The 18,825-nt window shown below is 44.7% G+C and overlaps 1 protein-coding gene across 2 annotated transcripts; it reads left to right on the top strand.

Annotated features, from left to right (window-relative positions):
- The first annotated feature begins 6,672 nt into the window (after nucleotides 1-6,672).
- Nucleotides 6,673-18,042, top strand: BLOC1S1 (biogenesis of lysosomal organelles complex 1 subunit 1). 2 transcript variants are annotated; one of them, XM_028711831.2, is made up of 4 exons: nucleotides 6,673-6,827; nucleotides 8,518-8,590; nucleotides 15,738-15,870; nucleotides 17,567-18,042. In XM_028711831.2, the coding sequence occupies exons 1-4, from the start codon at nucleotides 6,767-6,769 to the stop codon at nucleotides 17,675-17,677; spliced, it is 378 nt and encodes a 125-aa protein (XP_028567664.1). In that variant the 5' UTR covers nucleotides 6,673-6,766; the 3' UTR covers nucleotides 17,678-18,042. The 2 variants fall into 2 exon arrangements, with proteins under 2 accessions (XP_028567664.1, XP_028567673.1); XM_028711840.2 differs by lacking the exon at nucleotides 8,518-8,590 and having other exon boundaries at nucleotides 6,697-6,827.
- The last annotated feature ends 783 nt before the right edge of the window (nucleotides 18,043-18,825 follow it).

The following is an 18,825-nucleotide window of genomic DNA, read 5'->3' as shown; positions in this document are numbered from 1 at the left end:
ATCCCGCTCTCTCTTTCTCTCTCTAAATTTAATTCTGAGGGAAGCTTTTTCCTTAACAACTAAGCTGGCGGCAGGGAGATAGCATCAGCTGAGCGAGGTTGCCATACGTCTGCAATTTCCCGGACATGCCTGGGATTCAGCCATCGGAAACAGCGTCCGGGTGGAAATCGCTGAAATGTCCGGGAAAATCTGGGTCTATGGCAACCCATATCGGAAGCTGCAATTTCTGGGAAAAAATAGCTCTAAAACCTCAGGGTTTAGAGCTCAACAATTTTGCATTCAAAAGCTCAATAACTTTTGCATCTGGACTTTCACTTTCTGAAATATGGCAACCCTAGCTTAGAAGTAGAATTTGTCAAGTGAAAAGAATTCCTTGTTTAGAATATTCAGTAAGCTTCTGAGCCCTTTCTTGGAATTAACAAAATCTTTTTAAAAAACTCAAACCTCCATTCATGCTGGCTTCTGTGAAACTATCTGGTCAGCTTTCAACTAACTATAATAAGGAAATTTGACAGCCAGGGTAGCAGTCAGCCATGAAGTCTTCCTTTGGTAATTCTGAGTAGCCTAGGGGAGGCTATCCGTCCTTGCCTCTTTCAAGAGGCAGTAAAAAGGTAAAGGGACCCCTGACCGTTAGGTCCAGTCGTGGCCGACTCTGGGGTTGCGGCGCTCATCTCGCTTTATTGGCCAAGGGAACCGGCATACAGCTTCCGGGTCATGTGGCCAGCATGACTAAGCCGCTTCTGGCGAACCGGAGCAGCGCACCGAAACGCCGTTTACCTTCCCACCGGAGCGGTACCTATTTATCTACTCGCACTTTGAGGTCCTTTCGAACTGTTAGGTTGGCAGGAGCAGGGACTGAGCAACGGGAGCTCACCCCGTTGCGGGGATTCGGACCACCGACCTTCTGATCGGCAAGTCCTAGGCTCTGTGGTTTAACCCACAGCACCACCCGCGTCCCTTCAAGAGGCAGTAGGTGGGGCTAAAAAGACATATAATGTAGAACAATAATGTAGAACAAGTGAGTGCCAAGGGAGCTGAGCCCACTAGTTTCTTCTTCCAAGAATATGCAAGGAAGGACAGAGCAAAAAGCGAAATTGTCCAAAGAGCCACGCCTATGAATGCTTATTCCAGGGGGGCGGGAATAACTAACCTTCACTATTTATTCCAGATAATAGCTTCCAACTATTGAGAAGTGCACATTAAAATATCAAGCAGTGGATAAATGGGAAGTCAAACACTAGAGCAGCCTTCCCCAACCTAGTGCCCTCCAGATGTTTTGAATCACAGCTCTCATCAGCCCCAACCAATGGCCAGACTGGGGCTGATGGGAGCTATAGGTCAAAGTATCTGGGCTACAAATGTAGCCCAGGTCATGGAAGGTTGTAGCAAGAGAGATCTTTGTGATGACAACCTTTCCCCCATGATCAGAAAAGGACACCATAAACACCTGCACCTCTGGTTTTGCAGGCATCTTTGGAATAGGACAGTAACTATCTGCTTGAGCACACTGCAGACTGCCCTACTCTAAACGAACATTTATTTCCTATCTTTTTATACCACTTTTCATTTTTTTTTAAATCACCAAAGTGGTGCAGAGCATGTCAAAATTAAACCAACCCCAACAGGGAACCAGTGGGTGGATCATTCACCCTTGTATCTAGAGTTGCTTTAGGCGTAACTTGATCTGTTATGACCCTGGGACTCTAAAAAAACAGGCCCAGTTTCCATTCCCTTCCCTCAGTTCACAAACCCTACTATTTGATCTATCCAATGTATCTCTATCAAAGCTCAGCTTCTCAAATTATTTCCAACTCTTGTGCTCCTTCCTTCTTCCAGCTACAGATCTCATCTTTCTACAAGTAAATGCTTTTCTCAACTACAGTACTAATATGGGGTAATATCAGGTGTAAGGAAGAAGAAGAAGAGTTTGGATTTGATCTCCCGCTTTATCACTACCCGAAGGAGTCTCAAAGTGGCTAACATTCTCCTTTCCCTTCCTCCCCCACAACAAACACTGTGAGGTGAGTGGGGCTGAGACCACTTCTCTGAAGTGAAGAGAAGTGTGACTGGCCCAAGGTCACCCAGCAGCTGCATGTGGAGGAGCGGGGAATCAAACCCAGTTCACCAGATTATGAGTCCACCACTCTTAACCACTACACCACACTGGCTTTGGCCCTCCAGATGTTGCTGAACTACGACTCCCATCAGCCCCTGAAAACTTCCTCTCCATTCTTGATTTATACAGGCACCCTTGACACAATTCTGCCGCTAAAATCAGAACTGCAGATAAGTGAGCAGCCCATACATTTCCCCAGAAGCTGTCATATTATCATAAAGTAGGAAGAGATTCAGTGACTGAATTAATTCAACCCTTGATGATGCAGGACATCCTAGCCTCTTATTTTTCTACACATGGATGAAAGGAAAGTGGTGCCAGCTTTTTCTCATTCCTACTTTAATGGGCATATATTGTTTCAGATCAATGGAGTCGCACAGAACAAACACCAAACATTCACAACACACCATATTTTTCTGCTTCTTTTTAGCAGCCCTAAAACAATGTTCCCATTAAGCTTCTTCCTCCAAGAAAAGATTCCACCAGTCAGTGGCCATTCCATCTGGCCATATATTTAAGTAATGTATCCGAATTTCTTTGTTTCACTTTCCTGGCTTCTGTCCCACCTTCCTTTTTCTGGTATTTCTGTTACACTGCAAATCATTCTGGAAACCACCTATCAGTTTTATGCTTTGCACAGCACCTACCAGAATGTTAAGTGCTAAATAATCTTATCAACCTGCAGAACTCAGTTGTTCCCTTGGGACTGCAATGTTCAAAGGATTCAAAATTAATTGATAAAGGGGGTTCACTGGCTGGCATTAGCTAAAACAGCCAGTGGGCAGGCATCAAGCTATTGGGGGAATTAACCTATTTACACTCTAGCCTCTGTTATATATTTCTCTAAAGCACCCACTGCTGACTGTTGTTAAAGACTGTCAAAGAGCTGTTAGACAATGCATCACGTGCCTGACCGAGACTGAAATTGTATACATTTACAATGAAATAAGTTCCATTAGAGTTCTACTTTTGAGTAAACATGCTTAACAGCGTAAGAAGAATTGAATATCTACTTTATGTCATCAAAAAAGTGACAGGTGCCCCAGCCCTTTACCCCCAGAAATCCCACCCCTTTCCCCAGATGTTACTCCTTTTAATACAAATGTTATATGACTTGATATAAATTTTAACACTAGTCCAGATGTCAAAGGTAATAATACATCAACATAGGGCCTTTCCTTAGTCCAGGTACAAGAGTACAACCCTGTCCCTATACTTTTTATTACATAAAATAGGTATTCTATTCTACTGTAAGAGTGTAATCCTAAGAAGACTTACCGTAATTTTCGCCCTATAGGGCGTACCGGCCCATAGGGCGCACCTAGGTTGTTTTTTTGGGGGGGGATAAAGAAAAAAAATTATTTCCCCCCCCCCCAGGCACGGGTAAAGGTAAAGGGACCCCTGACCATTAGGTCCAGTCGTGGCCAACTCTGGGGTTGCGGCGCTCATCTCGCTTTATTGGCCGAGGGAGCCAGCTTCCGGGTCATGTGGCCAGCATGACTAAGCCGTTTCTGGCGAACCAGAGCAGCGCACGGAAATGCCATTTACCTTCCCGCCGGAGCGGTACCTATTTATCTACTTGCACTCTGACGTGCTTTCGAACTGCTAGGTTGGCAGGAGCAGGGACTGAGCAATGGGAGCTCACCCCGTTGCGGGGATTCGAACCACTGACCTTCTGATCAGCAAGCCCTAGGCTCTGTGGTTTAACCCACAGCGCCACCTGGCGAGTAAATCCCACCCACCACTGACATGTGACCCCCCCCTCAAAAGGCTGCCCAGAAGAGAATGTGGCTCTCAGACTGAAAAGGGTTCCCTGCCCTGAGGATGGATTAAAATAGAGTTTGGGGAAGATAATCTAATGGCACCTGAACGCAGTGGGAAAGTAGTTAGAGAAGACAGCTGATGATGTGGAAAGAAATAAGAAAAATGACAGGGGAAATATAAAGACTCGATTAAAGTTAGAATCACAGAGGTATGTTGAACAGTTAGATGAAGATGTCAAGATGGTCATCTCCTCAGTAAAGTATATGCATATGCAAGTAAACCCAATTGCAGTTCATGAAAATTTCCTCAAGATTCTCACACAGAATTTATAGCTGGGTACTATATCACAGCCACATAGATCTCAATGTATCATATCCAATTGCCCAGCCTTTATTCTTGGGACTTCTTTGTTCTTTTTATCTTTTTCCTGTTGCTCTTCCCCACCTTGTCCATTACAAATGGCAGTGTCCTCGATCCAGCCTGGAATCAGCATTATTATTTTTATTCCAGCTCTAACTCTGATTCACACACTAATCAATCCTGTGAGATCAGATGCTGTGTCAGAGTTTGCTGACTCACCCTCCCTCTACAGTTATCGATGACAGGGCACTGCCAACAACCCTTCATTACGATAATGTTCCTTGGTTCGCTTAGCAATAGTGGCTAAGTTTATCCCTGTACCATAGCCAGCTCCTTACTGATTGCTCATTTTAGATCATCATCTTTCCAGCCCATCATAAGGTAAACAGCAAAACATATTCTTTTTTCTTATGGTCTCTCCTAAGTGCAGGCTTAATACGCATGGGAGAGAACATGTAAAAGCAGAATAACCTGGGATAGGTTTCTTTCATATGTATGCCATACTTCCATTTTGAAGCTACTGTCCATATTCAACAAAACAGGACTCTATGGTCTATGAATAGCCAGATAAATTTTAATTTACAAATCAAAATGGCAATTATCTGAAGAAAAGGAGAACTGAAATAAAAGACTTACATGCCCAGGACATAGCTTGGATTGACAAGAATGCTGCAGCACTGGCAATGAACGGAGCCTTTGTAAGACTCTCAAAAATAATTTTGTAGAAGTTACTACACGTCTCACTATTTCAGTGTGCCATTCTTGTAATTTGCTTTCACACTGCTTTACAGAAGTCAAATACGGTATCTTACCGACCAAGGAATCAAGAGGCATCTTACATTAGGAAAAACTGGAGACCCGCATTCAGAAGAATAAAATTGCAAACATAGGAAAACCGTACTTACATTATAAAAATAAGCATATATAAATTGTTGTGAGCAAAAAGCGTCTCATTTGTGTGCATGAAAATATGTAGTAATCCTCCAGTAGGAAAGGGAATAGGGAAAATATATGCAGAAACATGTGGAGATTCTTGCGACAAAGTAACAATGGAATGCATAAATGAATCACACAGCCCTATGTTAAAGTTGCACCCTGCTGTTTACTTTGCTGAAATAGTCTTCAGGATGTTTTTTTATGCAGGCAGGGAGATCAGAATGAATAAGAATGCTAGAGCACCAGCTTTGTGGTGGAATGGTGGATGATCATAGAACTGTAGAGCGGGAAGGGATCCCAGGGGCCATCTAGTCCAACCTCCTGCAATGTGGGGATCTCTGCTAAAGCATCCATGACAGATGGCCATGACGGCGAAAGGTCGTGGCTAAGTGAGTTGTAGAACAGCAGGGCAGGGCTGGGACAGGCCCCTGCCTGAAATCCCAAAGTGCTATCACCAGCCAGTGTGGACAATACAGTGGTACCTTGGTTCTCGAACTTAATCTGTTCTGGAAGTCCGTTCGACTTCAGAAACTGTTCGAAAACACTGCTTCTGATTGGCTGTAGGAGCTTTCTGCACTCAAGCAGAAGCCGCATCGGACGTTCAGCTTACAAAAAACATTTGAAAACCAGAACACTTAGTTCCAGGTTTTCAGTGTTTGGGAGCTGATTTGTTCGACAACTAAGCTGTTTGAGAACCAAGGTACCACTGTACTAAACTAGGTGGCCTCAATGGTCTGATTCAGTATGATGATGATGATTAATATCCTACCCATCTGGCTGGGTTTCCTCCACCCACTCTGGGTGGCTTACAACATATATATAAGACATCTCCCTGTGTTCCTATGATAAAATGGGATACAGCCAAGGAGATTTCACAGTGTTGTTTTCAGAGTAACTTGACCAACTTACCAGAGCTGCGTAACAGGCAGAAATTTGACAGGTGAAGCACCTCCCCCACCCCACCCGCTTTCCCTTTTTTATATACCGTAAATTTTTTTTTTTTACTTTTTTCTGTTTTACACTTTAGAATATTCCTTTAAACCACCTTAAAATGTCAACGGCTTCCCTTCTCTTTCCACAGTTCATTTTGCGTATCATAAATCCCAGCACATTTTACCTAAACTAAACCAATTCAGTATTCCATTATTGCACCCAACAACAAAACTTGTTTACACTGCTGAATTTATGTTATAATGCTGCCAATGTTTTCAAGTGTACACAATTTTCACCCCACCCACTTTTCCACTTTCAGCTGCAACTGAGTATGATCTCACTGTATACAAGTTGTACAAGTGACAATGAAGTATTTCAATTCAATCTGTTGTACCTCTGCCTATATTAAAAACGCAAAACTTCAAAGGGCGTGGCGAGATGGCGGGAGGGAGATGGTAACTATATCTCGCAGGGTTATTTATACCTATTTTCGAAATCTTGCTCCTCCAGTGACGGGAAGGGGGGGGGGGGAGAGAGAGAGAGAGAGAGAGAGAGAGAGAGAGCGCGCGCTTGGCGAGTCATGTGACCACGGCTGGAGTCATATGACGAGGAAGAGGAGCGAAGAGAACTCTCTCCCCGTGTGGCTTCTTCGCAGCCATGCTCTCCCGCTTGCTGAGGGAGCACCAGGCGAAGCAGGCCGAGAGGAAAGAGCTGCAAGGTGAGCGCGGCCTAGCGCCCCTTCCGAAGCCTCCGGGCTCGCGTAGCAGCTCGGCTGCTTCGGACGCAAAAACCAAAACACCGCGGGGCCCCGGGCGCGCGGGCCTTGCTCCGAGCGTCGCCTTGGCAACCGCCCACCGCCAATGAAAACGCCCTTGCGGCAGCTGTGGGTTGTCGCTATTGGTCCAGAGGGCTGTCATTGGGGAGAAAAGGGGAGGGGAGGAGGAGTGCGTACCTGCCGGCCGTCAGGAGCCGAACGAACGGGAGTTTCCGGCGCCTCTGCTTTACTCTCTTGTGTACGTTTGAGCTCAGCTGTGAATAGGAATGTTACGCACTTTACCTACGGCATTTCGGGGCCTCCGGGTTCCCTTACCCCCCCCCCCCAACATTTCTCCGATGTAATAGGGACTTTCTATATTATTATTATTATTGTTATTATTATTTACTATTGATACCCCACCCATCTGGCTGGGTTGCCCCAGCCACTCTTGGCGGCTTCCAGCATATATTAAAACATAATAAAACATTAAACTCCCCCTTCAAATGGCTCAGGGTTCAGATAACTTCATACCCTCCAACATTTATCCAATGTAATAGGGACGTTCAATGATGATGATTTACTATTTATGTCCCACCCATCTGACTGGGTTGCCCCAGCCATTCTGGGCAGCTTCCAGCATATATTAAAACATAAGAAAACATTAAAAACTTCCCCATACAGGGCTGCCTTCAAATGGTTCAGGGTTCAGATAACTCCATACTCTCCCAACTTTTCCCTGCTGAAAATAGGGACGTCCTAAGGGAAAGCAGGACTTTCCGGGATCAAACCAGAAACAGAGACTGTTCCTGGAAAATAGGGACACTTGGGGGGTTTTGGGTTCCCGCTGTTTACTTTTAGAAATTGAGGGTCGCGTTGAGCTCAGCAGCAATGAAAGCCAGGAAATGGGGAGTTGTGGAGCCAGGTTTGGTGGGGAACATGTGGCTTCCTAGATGCTGAGGGAAGCGTTTTGGATTGCCTAGGCCCAAAAAAGTGTTTTTTCACTTGGGCATCTGTTCACGTTGGCGCTCTGCCACTTTATCTGTTGGGTGGCTTGTTGCTGTTGGACCACAACTTCCATCACCCACTGGCAGCTTAGCTAATGCTCGGGGCTGATGGGCGTTGTAGTCCAACAACAACTGTAGACCAACCCGAGGTTGAAGAGCACTGCCAGACTCATTTTTTTTAAAGGCTACTTCTGATTATTCTGCCTCAGTGTCCCCCTTCCAGCACACTGTCAAATTAGTAGGAAGGATATGGATGCACAAATATAAGTTCGTGCTCACATTTAAGGCTCGTCCACACTCCTGTGTTTCGTCTGCTTAGAAAGCACAGGCCAGATCAGTTTGCCGCTTGCCACACTCCTTTCCCAGGGAAAATCTTCTCTTAAGCTTTAAATCTGAACAAATTGTTTGCTCCAATTGAGTGCTAAATAGTGAGTTGTGGGGGGCACAGTGGAGATGTTGAAACGCCCTCAGTGTTTGCTTAGGGGAGTGGAGATGAAAATACCAAACTTGGAAGAAAAGGCAGCAGCACATGCATTATGTGGACAAAGAGTGCTAGCGTTGATGCATCTTCGATTTGTGCCCCTCCCGCAAAACGTATAGACATTTTGAGATGACACTAAAGAGGCCTCTGCTTCCCCTCTCTCTAGAACGGCGGAGGCGAGAGGCCATCGCTGCAGCCACTTGCTTAACCGAAGCCCTGGTTGACCACTTGAATGTTGGGTAAGCGGTACTGAGTAATGATGACTCCTACAAATCTTTGGTTAATAGTACCACATACGTGGATGTTACCATCTCAGCATGTGAGCTGTTTTCCACCTTTAGGCTGCTAAATTGCGCCCTAACAAGGAAATGTCAACTGAGAACCTGCATAGTAGTGGGGGACAGTCATGACTCAGTAGAGGTTCCAGCCGGTGCAGAATGCAGCAGCTGGACTGCGGACAGCAATAAATGGCTCACGGCTTGTGATACCTTTGCTAAAACATCTGCACTGGCTGTTCGTATCCTACCTGGTCATGTTCAAGGTTCTTGTGTTTATATGCAAAGCCCTGAAAAACGTGGGTCCAGGATACCTTAAGGATCTCCTGAGCCCAGCTCAATTGCAGATGATGGTACACCTTCTATTGAATTCATAGCTTTCAAAAAAGAGTGATGCAGGCCCCATCCATAGGCTATTAGTTCCCCCCCCATGTTGAACACCTAACTGGCCTGCCCTAGGAGTTGGGCATTTCATGTTGCCAGCCCCATATTGTGGAACACTCCTCCAGCCCAGATTCTAGCTAGCATCATCGCTTTTTTACTTTCAGGCATCTCTTGAAGACTTTTTAATGCTGGCAGGCCATGTCTTGTGGCAGTGAATTTCATAGTTTAACTAGACGTCGTGTGAAGAACTACTCCCTTTGATCTATCCTGAAACTCCCCATCACTCAACTTCATCAGATGACTCCTGGTTCTAGTATTACAAAGCAGGAAGAAAACCTCTATTTGCCCTCCACAGCATGAATAATTGCATAAAACTCTCACATCCCTCCATAGTCACCTTTCCCCACTCCTAAAGAGGCCCCCCAAATTTTATCCTTTCCTTGTAGGGAAGTTGCTGCTGTCCTCAGGTCCCTTTGGCTGCCATTTTCTGTACTTTTTCAGTTCTATAATATCCTTCTTGAGTACATCAGCCAGATCTGTACACAACATTACAAGTGTGGTTGCATCATAAAATTGTATAACGGCATTTCGATATTGGCAGTTTTATTTTTCGTTTCATAATGATCATACATCATCTTGGTACACTTCTTTAAGTTGCTTAGAGCTGAATATTGAAGGCTGGGCTAGAGAGTTCCTGTGTCTGCTGAAGTAGCTTTCCAGTTCCTTTAATTTTTGCCTTAGCCAATACCTCCATATTGCTCAGCAAAGCAATTTGCCTTAGCCTGAGAAAGTTTGATACGATTGGGAGAATATTAGCTTTACAAACCTAAGTTTCTAGCCTGCGGAGTTGACTGTAAAGGTTTTGGAAGAGTGACTTAAGATCCACAATGCAGAAGGAATAATTGCCAGGAATAATGGCTGAAAAACACCCTAAGGCAAGAGCTTTTTACGTCAGCAAAGTATAACATGCTAATTAGAAGGGCATTCTTTCTTAATTTTGGTCAGCTAAGCTCTTTGTGGTCCATGTTGCGTTTTAAAGTTGTTCTCCCCTATTAAATTAAACAATATTCATAAACAGTGGACAGAAGGGCCACTAACCCTATGCCTTATCCAAGCTGCAGACCTGCCTCTCACTGCCATGAAAAGTGGAAGTTGCTGCATTTCTATAGCATGACCTATTATCGCCTTGACAAGTGGTGTCCAGTCTCTGCTGTTGGCGCCATCCAGCTCTGTGGTTAGCTGATGAGAAGTCTCTGCTGCTTCATTCTTCTGGCCCACACTTCCCTAGGGGTTTTTGGCAGCATTTGCTAAGTCTGTATTGATTGTTTAGAATGGGAGAGACCACATGGCTACCCTTGCTTTGCCCTTTCCCAAGGATATTGCCACACAGTGTAGATTGGAGGGGAACACAGAAATCAACGTCTATTAAGTAGTAGTAACGTACGTGTTAAACAAATCTGAAATAAGCTTTCAGGCGTCACTACTTCTGCACAGAAAGCATGCCTCCTGTTCACCTTCCTGCTTCTTGCCTGCTATTTTAAAGCAGGGATTACTTCACTGTTCCCAAACACTTGCTGTATTTAGCTGCCCTGGGAGAGTTACTTGGATTCCAGCTGCATGACTTCCAGGGCTGGTGGGATAGTGGGGAAACAACATCTCTGCTTTGACCAATCAAGCTTCTTGAGTCTGTCACCGTTCAGATGCTAGAAGGCAATGTGAGGTTAAAACCCAACGCTGCCATTTTCACTGTCACCTTGCAAAATGCATGCGGACAAGACCATTTGTTATGGTATCCTGATCTTTGCCCCCTCATAGAGAACCACCTGTGGTCACTCTAGAGATGTTGGTGATGGGACATTTCCCCCCAAGCTTTTGGGCTAAGGTGATGTTTTTGCAGTTACTGTACTGCCCCTTTCTTCTATTGGCAACCTTTGCTTGATTTTCAGCTTTGAGGAGTAATTCCCTTCATTATACAGTAATTTTGAAAGCTTGGCCATAATAGGGGCTGCTATTTGTATGTGGGCTTGATAGAATGCAGAATTAAAGGCGCCCAGCTTCACGACATGCGTACATAACCTCCTGAGCTGTAATTGCTTGAGTAATCCTTTCTTCGAAATTCAATCTAGGAAATTTCCATTGATATAAAAATATTTTCCATTATTTTTCATACTCAACTACATTGTGTTTATACAGTAAATTGTAGTTTGAAGAAATATAGTTCTCCATGCTCTGTGCTTATTAAAGATGGAATGGTGCATTTCTGTTGTTCTTTTGTCAGTTGCCATGCTAAAAACATTCCTCGCTTGGTAGCTTTTTCAAAACATCTCTTGTTTTAAGGATTTTTCTGCCCTGTATATGTACATGAATCCAGCTCTTCCAAGTTAGGGTTCATTCTCCATCGTATGACCAGATTTCTGCCTGGTTTCCAATAAAGTGGTGCCTCGGGTTACATACACTTCATGTTACATACGCTTCAGATTACAGACTCCGCTAACTCAGAAATATTACCTCAGGTTAAGAACTTTGCTTCAGGATGAGAACAGAAATCATGCTCTGGCAGCGGGAGGCCCCATTAGCTAAATTGGTGCTTCAGGTTAAGAACAGTTTCAGGTTAAGAACGGACCTCCGGAACGAATTAAGTACTTAACCTGAGGTACCACTGTACTGTGATGAAAACAGCAAGCTTCTCCCTCCTCTTGTCATTTCTAGCTGCTAAAATACTAAAATGGTCCTCTTTAAAAACATCCCACAATACTAAACCTGTATTGTCCTTAATTTATAATACATTATATCCTTAATTTTTGGTGGGTCAAGTCTTCTTAACTGTCACTCCAGCTTTTCATGTAATGACTTAATTTTCTTCCATCTAAGAAATAATATAATTCCCATCTCTGTGGAAAATATTTTTTTCAAAGGGATATCAGGCGAGAAAAAACTCATAATTGATTCTCAAATGTGATTAATGTATCTGCATTGGAAAGGAGAGGGGGGACCTCCAAGCATCCTAGACTGGCCGACTTGTGCTGACCTTTGTTGATCTTCTGTCAGCATTAGACCAATATTCTTGCTGACCTCATGTCTTCACTTCCTTTCTCCCATCTTTCTGCCTCCCTCACGAGAGCAGACATACTTGGAACTCTCTTTTGAGATGCAAGAACAAGCATAGCTTATTGCATCTCCACATGTATTTCCAACTATAAATATTAGCTTACTTATTTTCGGAAAGCCAGAGTGTCTTGGTGTGATTGTATCCAGAGAAAAGTCTGCTCCTCAAATGGGGATTCTGTTTCAGTCCACCTTTTGCCAGCGTTTAACTCCAGATGCTAAGATGCAGCTTGTGGAGTTGACCACTGCCACTCCAGCAGGAGCATCACACAAATAGAATTCTGCTCATACAAGCTCTAGATCCAGGCAAATGTGTTCAGCCCTGCTGCCCTATCCTGATTGAAGCACGGACACATACAAGAATCTAAATACTCTTTAACTATCACTTACCTTTCCTTACCGGGTTTATTTAGAGCATTTGTACCCCTCTCTTCAGCCAAAAGGGCTCCCAGAGCAGCTTACATACAACCAATTAAAACAAGCCAGCCCCTGCTCACAAGCTTACAATCTAATCTTCAAACACTTCCTTCAATTCCCCCAAAAGTATTTAATATAATTAACACACTTTATTACACGCACAAAATATTTCCTCACTATAGAGCTTAGTAACAAGATGCAAATCTTGTTGAATAACAGGAGAATTTTGTAAACGTGTTTGACCAGGTGAGTTAGACGGTTCGCATTTGTAAGTTGAAAATGTGTGCAATGAAGTGTTTAATGACAAGCCTCTCACTAGGACAATACCAACAAATGTTGGTCCCTATTTTTGACAGATTCACTACTTGCACAAGAATCATTGTTGTCCCATATGCCAGACTTAACCCAGATCTTCTGCCAAATATATGTGCCATTGTGTCAATTCCACCAAATATATACATACAGTCGAGTAAGAAAAGAGAACACATTAACTTAATTCAGAAGTCCCCCCACCAGAAAATATATCCCCTTACAAAATACAAAAAGAATTAGTTCACTGAAGAACATTTTTAAACGATTTAACAAGGACTATTAAAAGACTTCATTAATTGCCTAAGTTCATTAAAGACAGGAACGTAGTGGATTACAACAGTTCATTGAAGGCTAGGGAAGTATTCTCAAAAGAATACCTCAGATTAAGCAGCAGAATCTCAAATAAACGCCTATTTGATTAAAGAAGGGACTGGATCAGAACGTAGTAAATAATTCATTAAAAACTACTGAAACTTAATTGAACCACTTCATTAGGCAGGAATAAATGAGAACAATATTTCATGAAGGGATGTTAAAGACTTACTCAGAGAATGGTGTAGATGAAATTCCTGTCAAACACTAAATGCATTAATAGGGGTATATTTAATTCATATAAGCCAATTTAGGTGGGTGTTTTCTACTACATGAACAAATAATGCATCATTCAGGAACCTGTATCATCCAACTAAGGCAGGTGTGGGGGGGCATTTTTGGTTCCATAGCCCAGATCCTTATTTGGATCAGCCTCACGGGTCCAAACTTGACAGTTGGGCGGGGCTGCCCAGCTGACAGTCACATGACACTATTATTGACAGTCACATGATTGACAGCCGGGTTATCCTGCCCATCTGTCAAAATCCCTCGCGTGGGATTCCCAAGCACCCGACAGCCACTGACCATAGGGCTGGCGAAGTGCTTCCTTCTCTCCCCTAGGAAAGACAGTACAGTAATAGCCCAGCACCTGGCATCGTAAACAGCATACGGGTGGATGAGTCAAAACCACAGCGTTCTTATGTAGTCGGTTTACTTATTAAGCCAGTCAGGGTATAAAACCGTTTAATCTGCATATCTCAAGTTACCTTGTTAAAGTTGTCATAAAACAGTATGTAATCAGGACAGGCAAACTTGCCCTCCCAGTTTCCGTTCCAAGGGTGATATTTATATGGCAGAAGAGAGCTCCAACAGCTCTTCCAGCTCCCCAAAGGTGGGCTTATTTGTCTGCCTTTCCACAGTGACATGTCGCTTCACTTTCTTTTACCTCTTACCAAGCAAGAGACATTCATTTTCAAGACAGGTGCTGGCTGGACACAGCGACTTGCATCTTGCTGGTCCTGTGGAGCAAGGTCCTCCCGTTTCTTCCTGCTGTTAACCACAATGCACCCTGTGTATGAATTTTGGAGAACACAAAATCAAATTGACATTGATAAAACCAAATAGAGGACTGTACTTGTGACTTATGACAAACCTAGACAGCATTTTAAAAAGCAGAGACATCACCTTGCCAACAAAGGTCTGTATAGTTAAAGCTATGGTTTTCCCAGTAGTGTTTATGGAAGTGAGAGCTGGACCATCAAGAAGGCTGATCGCCGAAGAATTGATGCTTTTGAATTATGGTGCTGGAGAAGACTCTTGAGAGTCCCATGGACTGCAAGAAGATCAAACCTCTCCATTCTTAAGGAAATCAGCCCTGAGTGCTCATTGGAAGGACAGATCCTGAAGCTGAGGCTCTAATACTTTGGCCACCTCATGAGAAGAGAAAACTCCCTGGAAAAGACCCTGATGTTGGGAAAGATGGAGGGCACAAGGAGAAGGGGACGACAGAGGACGAGATGGCTGGACAGTGTTCATGAAGCTACCAGCATGAGTTTGACCAAACTGCGGGAGGCAGTGGAAGACAGGATTGCCTGGCGTGCTCTGGTCCATGGGGTCACGAAGAGTCGGACACGACTAAATGACTAAACAACAACTTGTGACTTCCCGATCCCATCCCAGTCGCTTATGGCAAAAACGACTTCTGCTGCTCCAACAGAGGCCTGGGTTTTATGCCCACTTTTGGCAAGAAATCAATTTCTCTTGGCTTGTAACTGAAATGGGGCAGGATGAGGGGTGTTGGCACTCCAGTGTTCTGTTTTTAACTAGATGTATTACTCATCCATCTATTTCCCCACCCCACATATGGCTATTAGAGTATACAAAATAGTTCAGGTAGTGCCTTATGAGCCAGTAATTTTAAAAAAAAAGTTTGGATGTCAAACTTACAAGTTGCATAGAACCATTCCTCAGGCTGTAAAATCTGTATTGTTTTCTGATAGCGTTCTGGAAGCATGGAAGCTTGCCACCCTGAAACGCACGTGATCGACCCAATTGAATATGAATTGCTTTAGGTCCCGTTATCTCTTCCTATAACAGCAGCGCAGCAACATCTATCTTGAAACTACCATGGCTGCCCGCAGTCTCCCCACTCTGGCCACACCCTTACTGTTTTGTGGGGGTAACTGACCTGCCCTTCCCTGTTACCCACCCTTGTTTGGGCGATTTATTCTTCTCCCTTGGTGAGGAAAATCACTCGCATGCCTTATCATTGCCCAGCCCTTCACCTGCCTTTGCCTCAGCCATGATAGGTTCCAGATGTTCCCAGTGCTGCATAATGATTGCCAGATGTTGCTGAGCCATTAAATCCTCTACAGCTTGGGAACTTACCCAGCTGCAGACTCCCAGCGCCTGCCTCTGCCCCTGGGGTTAGCTCGCTCCGAGCTGGGAAGCCACTCGGAATGGCGGAGAGCCGAGCAGAAAACGCAGCGATGGAGGGATTGGCAAAAAGAAATATCCTCTGTTTCTCTCCCCTACTTGTCTTAATTAATCGCTGAGCCTCTCTCTCTCTCTCCCACTCTAGGGTGGCGCAGGCCTATGTGAACCAAAGGAAGCTCGACCACGAAGTGAAGACATTGCAGATCCAGGCTGCCCAGTTTGCCAAACAGACCGGCCAGTGGATCAGCATGGTGGAAAACTTCAATCAGGCTCTGAAGGTCGGTGGGATAGCTGCTCCTACGGGGGAGGCACATATTTTGCACAGTAACCTCAAGATTAGCCTAAAAGTTACAACAGGACTCGATGGGTGATGGGAGGTGAGGTTTGGGGATGGGGAAGCATGGCTGGGTTTGCGCAGAGAACAAGGGAGAGAAATAGGCTCGTGGGCAATAAAGGAGAATGGATTGGGGCAGGCTTTGGTGCGTGCCAGAACAATTGAAGTAATAACAAATTAGCCCTTGAGTATTGCGGCTTGCTGAGTAGTCGCAGTTTGTCCCTGACATCTGAGGCAGTAGGTGATCATAGAATCAGAGTTGGAAGGGACCCTGGGGGTCATCTGGTCCAATCCCCTGCGATGCAGGAATCTCAAATAAATGGCTCAGTTGGTTAGAGTTTGGTGCTGATAATTGCCAAGGCTGCAGGTTCAATCCCCATATAGGACAAATGCATTCCTGCATTTCAGGTGCTTTGACTAGATGATCCTCAGGGTCCCTTCCAACTCGACAATGCTATGTTTCTGCAGCCTCCATAACAGGTGGCCATCTGCTTAAAAACCTCCAAGGAAGGAGAGTCCACCACTTTCCAAGGGAGTCCATTCCTCTTGCTGTCAGAAAGTTATTCCTGATTGTCTGAGAGGGATGCCGCAGTGTATTGAGCCTATACCTGCGAGGGAGAACATCAAAGGATGCATGGGGAAGCAGAGAATGAGAAAACACCTGGTTGGAATTAAGGAGGTTGAGACACGTTGGGGAAACCCAGGAGCCTGCATATTCCAATTCACAGCTTTTGTGCCGAAACAATATAGACTCCCTGATTATAGGATTCTAGTCACGGAGCACACTTTGTGCTGCTTCCAGTTGTAGGTGCTCCTGACAATAATCAGTTGGAGAGCTCCACCTGCTGGGCATGGGGCTGCCCATGTTATTAACTCGGCAAGAGAGACAAAATAATCAGAATATGTTAGCCTCCAAAATGGTATGTATATGTGAAATTTATATCTATACAGTTTTCCACCCTAAATGTTGCATGGAGAAATTTATTTAAAGCTGCCATATATAGCTGCTTAAAAACCCACAATATATAGCTGTAGTGTCTTGTGGAATTGTTCTCAAAGATAAGAGTATAACGTTCTGGAACATTAATTGGAAGTATTAACATGTTTCGTCATCCCTGATCCTGGCAGAGACTGCTAGTATATGTAGTTCTTCTCCTGTACCTTAGCCATTTCATCTATTGAAATGAAGTCGCAAGCAATTGAAATTATTGAAAGTTGCTTGTGAACAGTAATTCTTAATACGGTGCTGTCAATTGACATGGCATTTTGCAAAGTAGTATAAGCAAGAGAGATGAGTCTCCGTCCCAGTGAGACCACAGTCTTTTTGTCTGTAGCGTAGGAGACAACAAGGATAAACTTGGGCAAATGCGTTAAGCTTGATGGAAAAAGTGAGGACTTCAAGGAGGAATTTGGAGAAAGAAAAAGGCTGCATAAAGAGGAAGGAACCAAAGGAGAATTGCAGAGAAGTTAGGCCAAATCAGAGAACTCAAACTGTACAGTGTGCTTTGAACTCACCCGAAATCTCCCTGCCCTAACTGGGTGTCTGGGAGTAAGATTGAGGGCAGGTGGAGAAACAGGGTGCATGCAGTTTGAGGCGCAAAGAGATGAGTGTTTTGACCGTGACTTCTTCTTTCCGGCAGGAGATTGGCGATGTGGAAAACTGGGCACGTAGCATTGAGATGGACATGCGGACCATTGCCACAGCCCTAGAGTACGTTTACAAAGGGCAGCTGCAGCCATCCACCTCCTGAAATGGACACCTTTCCTCCTTGGACCCCCTTCCCTCGCTCCATGCAGCCAGCAGCGTGGGGGCACAAGTAAAGAAATGGCAAATCCCTTGTCTGCCAGCCCTTATTAAATGGTCAGCAGCTGCCTTTTTGCAGCAGCGGGCAAGATCTGCCCTTGCCCCCGCCCAGCGACTGAAAGGCACGTTGGCCTGTGTGTGTCACTGCTGAATGAGAGGTAGTGGTATCTTGCGCTGGGGAATTAAAAACAAACCAGTATTGATTCAGGAGAAACACAGCATGCACACAATGAAAGGTGGAGAAGGGGTTGTGCAGACCAGCTTTTACCTCTCGCTAGAAAGAACGGAATAAAAATGAATGGTTTAAACACATGGTGAGTGTTGGCATGTATCACTAAGGGGAGCTCAGCGTGTGTCCTGGCTGCATCTGCTGCCCAGGCCTATCTTGGAGAGGAGAAGCAAAGATGGTATCCCGACTCCCCTTATCCAAACAGGCAACCTCACAGAGACTTGAGTACTTCAGTGTAGGCTTGGCTCAGTGCCCGATATGTCTCCCAGCCTGGCCTCCTCATCCTCTTTAGTTTTTAAATCCTTCTCTGAAGGTCCTTTTCATGCCTTAACAAAGGAACCGTTCTCTGGCTAGTTTTGTCCTAATCTACTGTGATTCAACATGCAGCGCCTGCTTGTTAGGGGGCGGTGTGTGTGTGTAATGGAATGAGAAGAGGGTTAAACCCCCCAAGTTCCAGCCTCACTTCCCTTCCCCCTCCCCACCAGCCAACCTTGCCACACAGGAGACAGAATCTTCTATAAAAGCCCAAGGAAAGCAAAGTCCTTGACATCTCATACCCCTCCTACTTTTTCTGTGAGATGCCTTACTATTCAGTCTCTTCAATCCCACTGACCTCTTAAAAGTAGATTTCATAACTGTAGTGATGGGAGCTCTTGAATCAACAATGCCTTTTCATTACGTTCCTTCCAAGCAAGTCCATTGATCACAAGACTTGGGGCAGAGCTTAGGCATGGGATCCTAGCTTCCAACACACTCCTTTATCCTGCACGCTCGGATACTTTCAATGGCAGGTTCCCCCTTGGACTTAGGAGGCTCTGTCCCACTTTAAAGCAGAGAAGTGGCAGTATCCGACATTTCTTCCAAGT

The sequence above is a fragment of the Podarcis muralis genome, chromosome 2, assembly GCF_964188315.1.
Source record: "Podarcis muralis chromosome 2, rPodMur119.hap1.1, whole genome shotgun sequence".
Taxonomy (NCBI): Eukaryota; Metazoa; Chordata; class Lepidosauria; order Squamata; family Lacertidae; genus Podarcis; species Podarcis muralis.
Note: the sequence above shows the minus strand (reverse complement) of the source record. Positions and strands in the feature narration are given on the sequence as shown.

Bases quoted from the DNA above. Each gene is read 5' to 3' on its own strand.
- BLOC1S1 (XM_028711831.2), top strand. From the start codon at position 6,767: ATGCTCTCCCGCTTGCTGAGGGAGCACCAGGCGAAGCAGGCCGAGAGG. The intron at 6,828-8,517 runs GTGAGCGCGGCC...CCCTCTCTCTAG, and splicing joins CGAGAGGAAAGAGCTGCAAG to AACGGCGGAGGCGAGAGGCC. The intron at 8,591-15,737 runs GTAAGCGGTACT...CTCCCACTCTAG, and splicing joins GTTGACCACTTGAATGTTGG to GGTGGCGCAGGCCTATGTGA.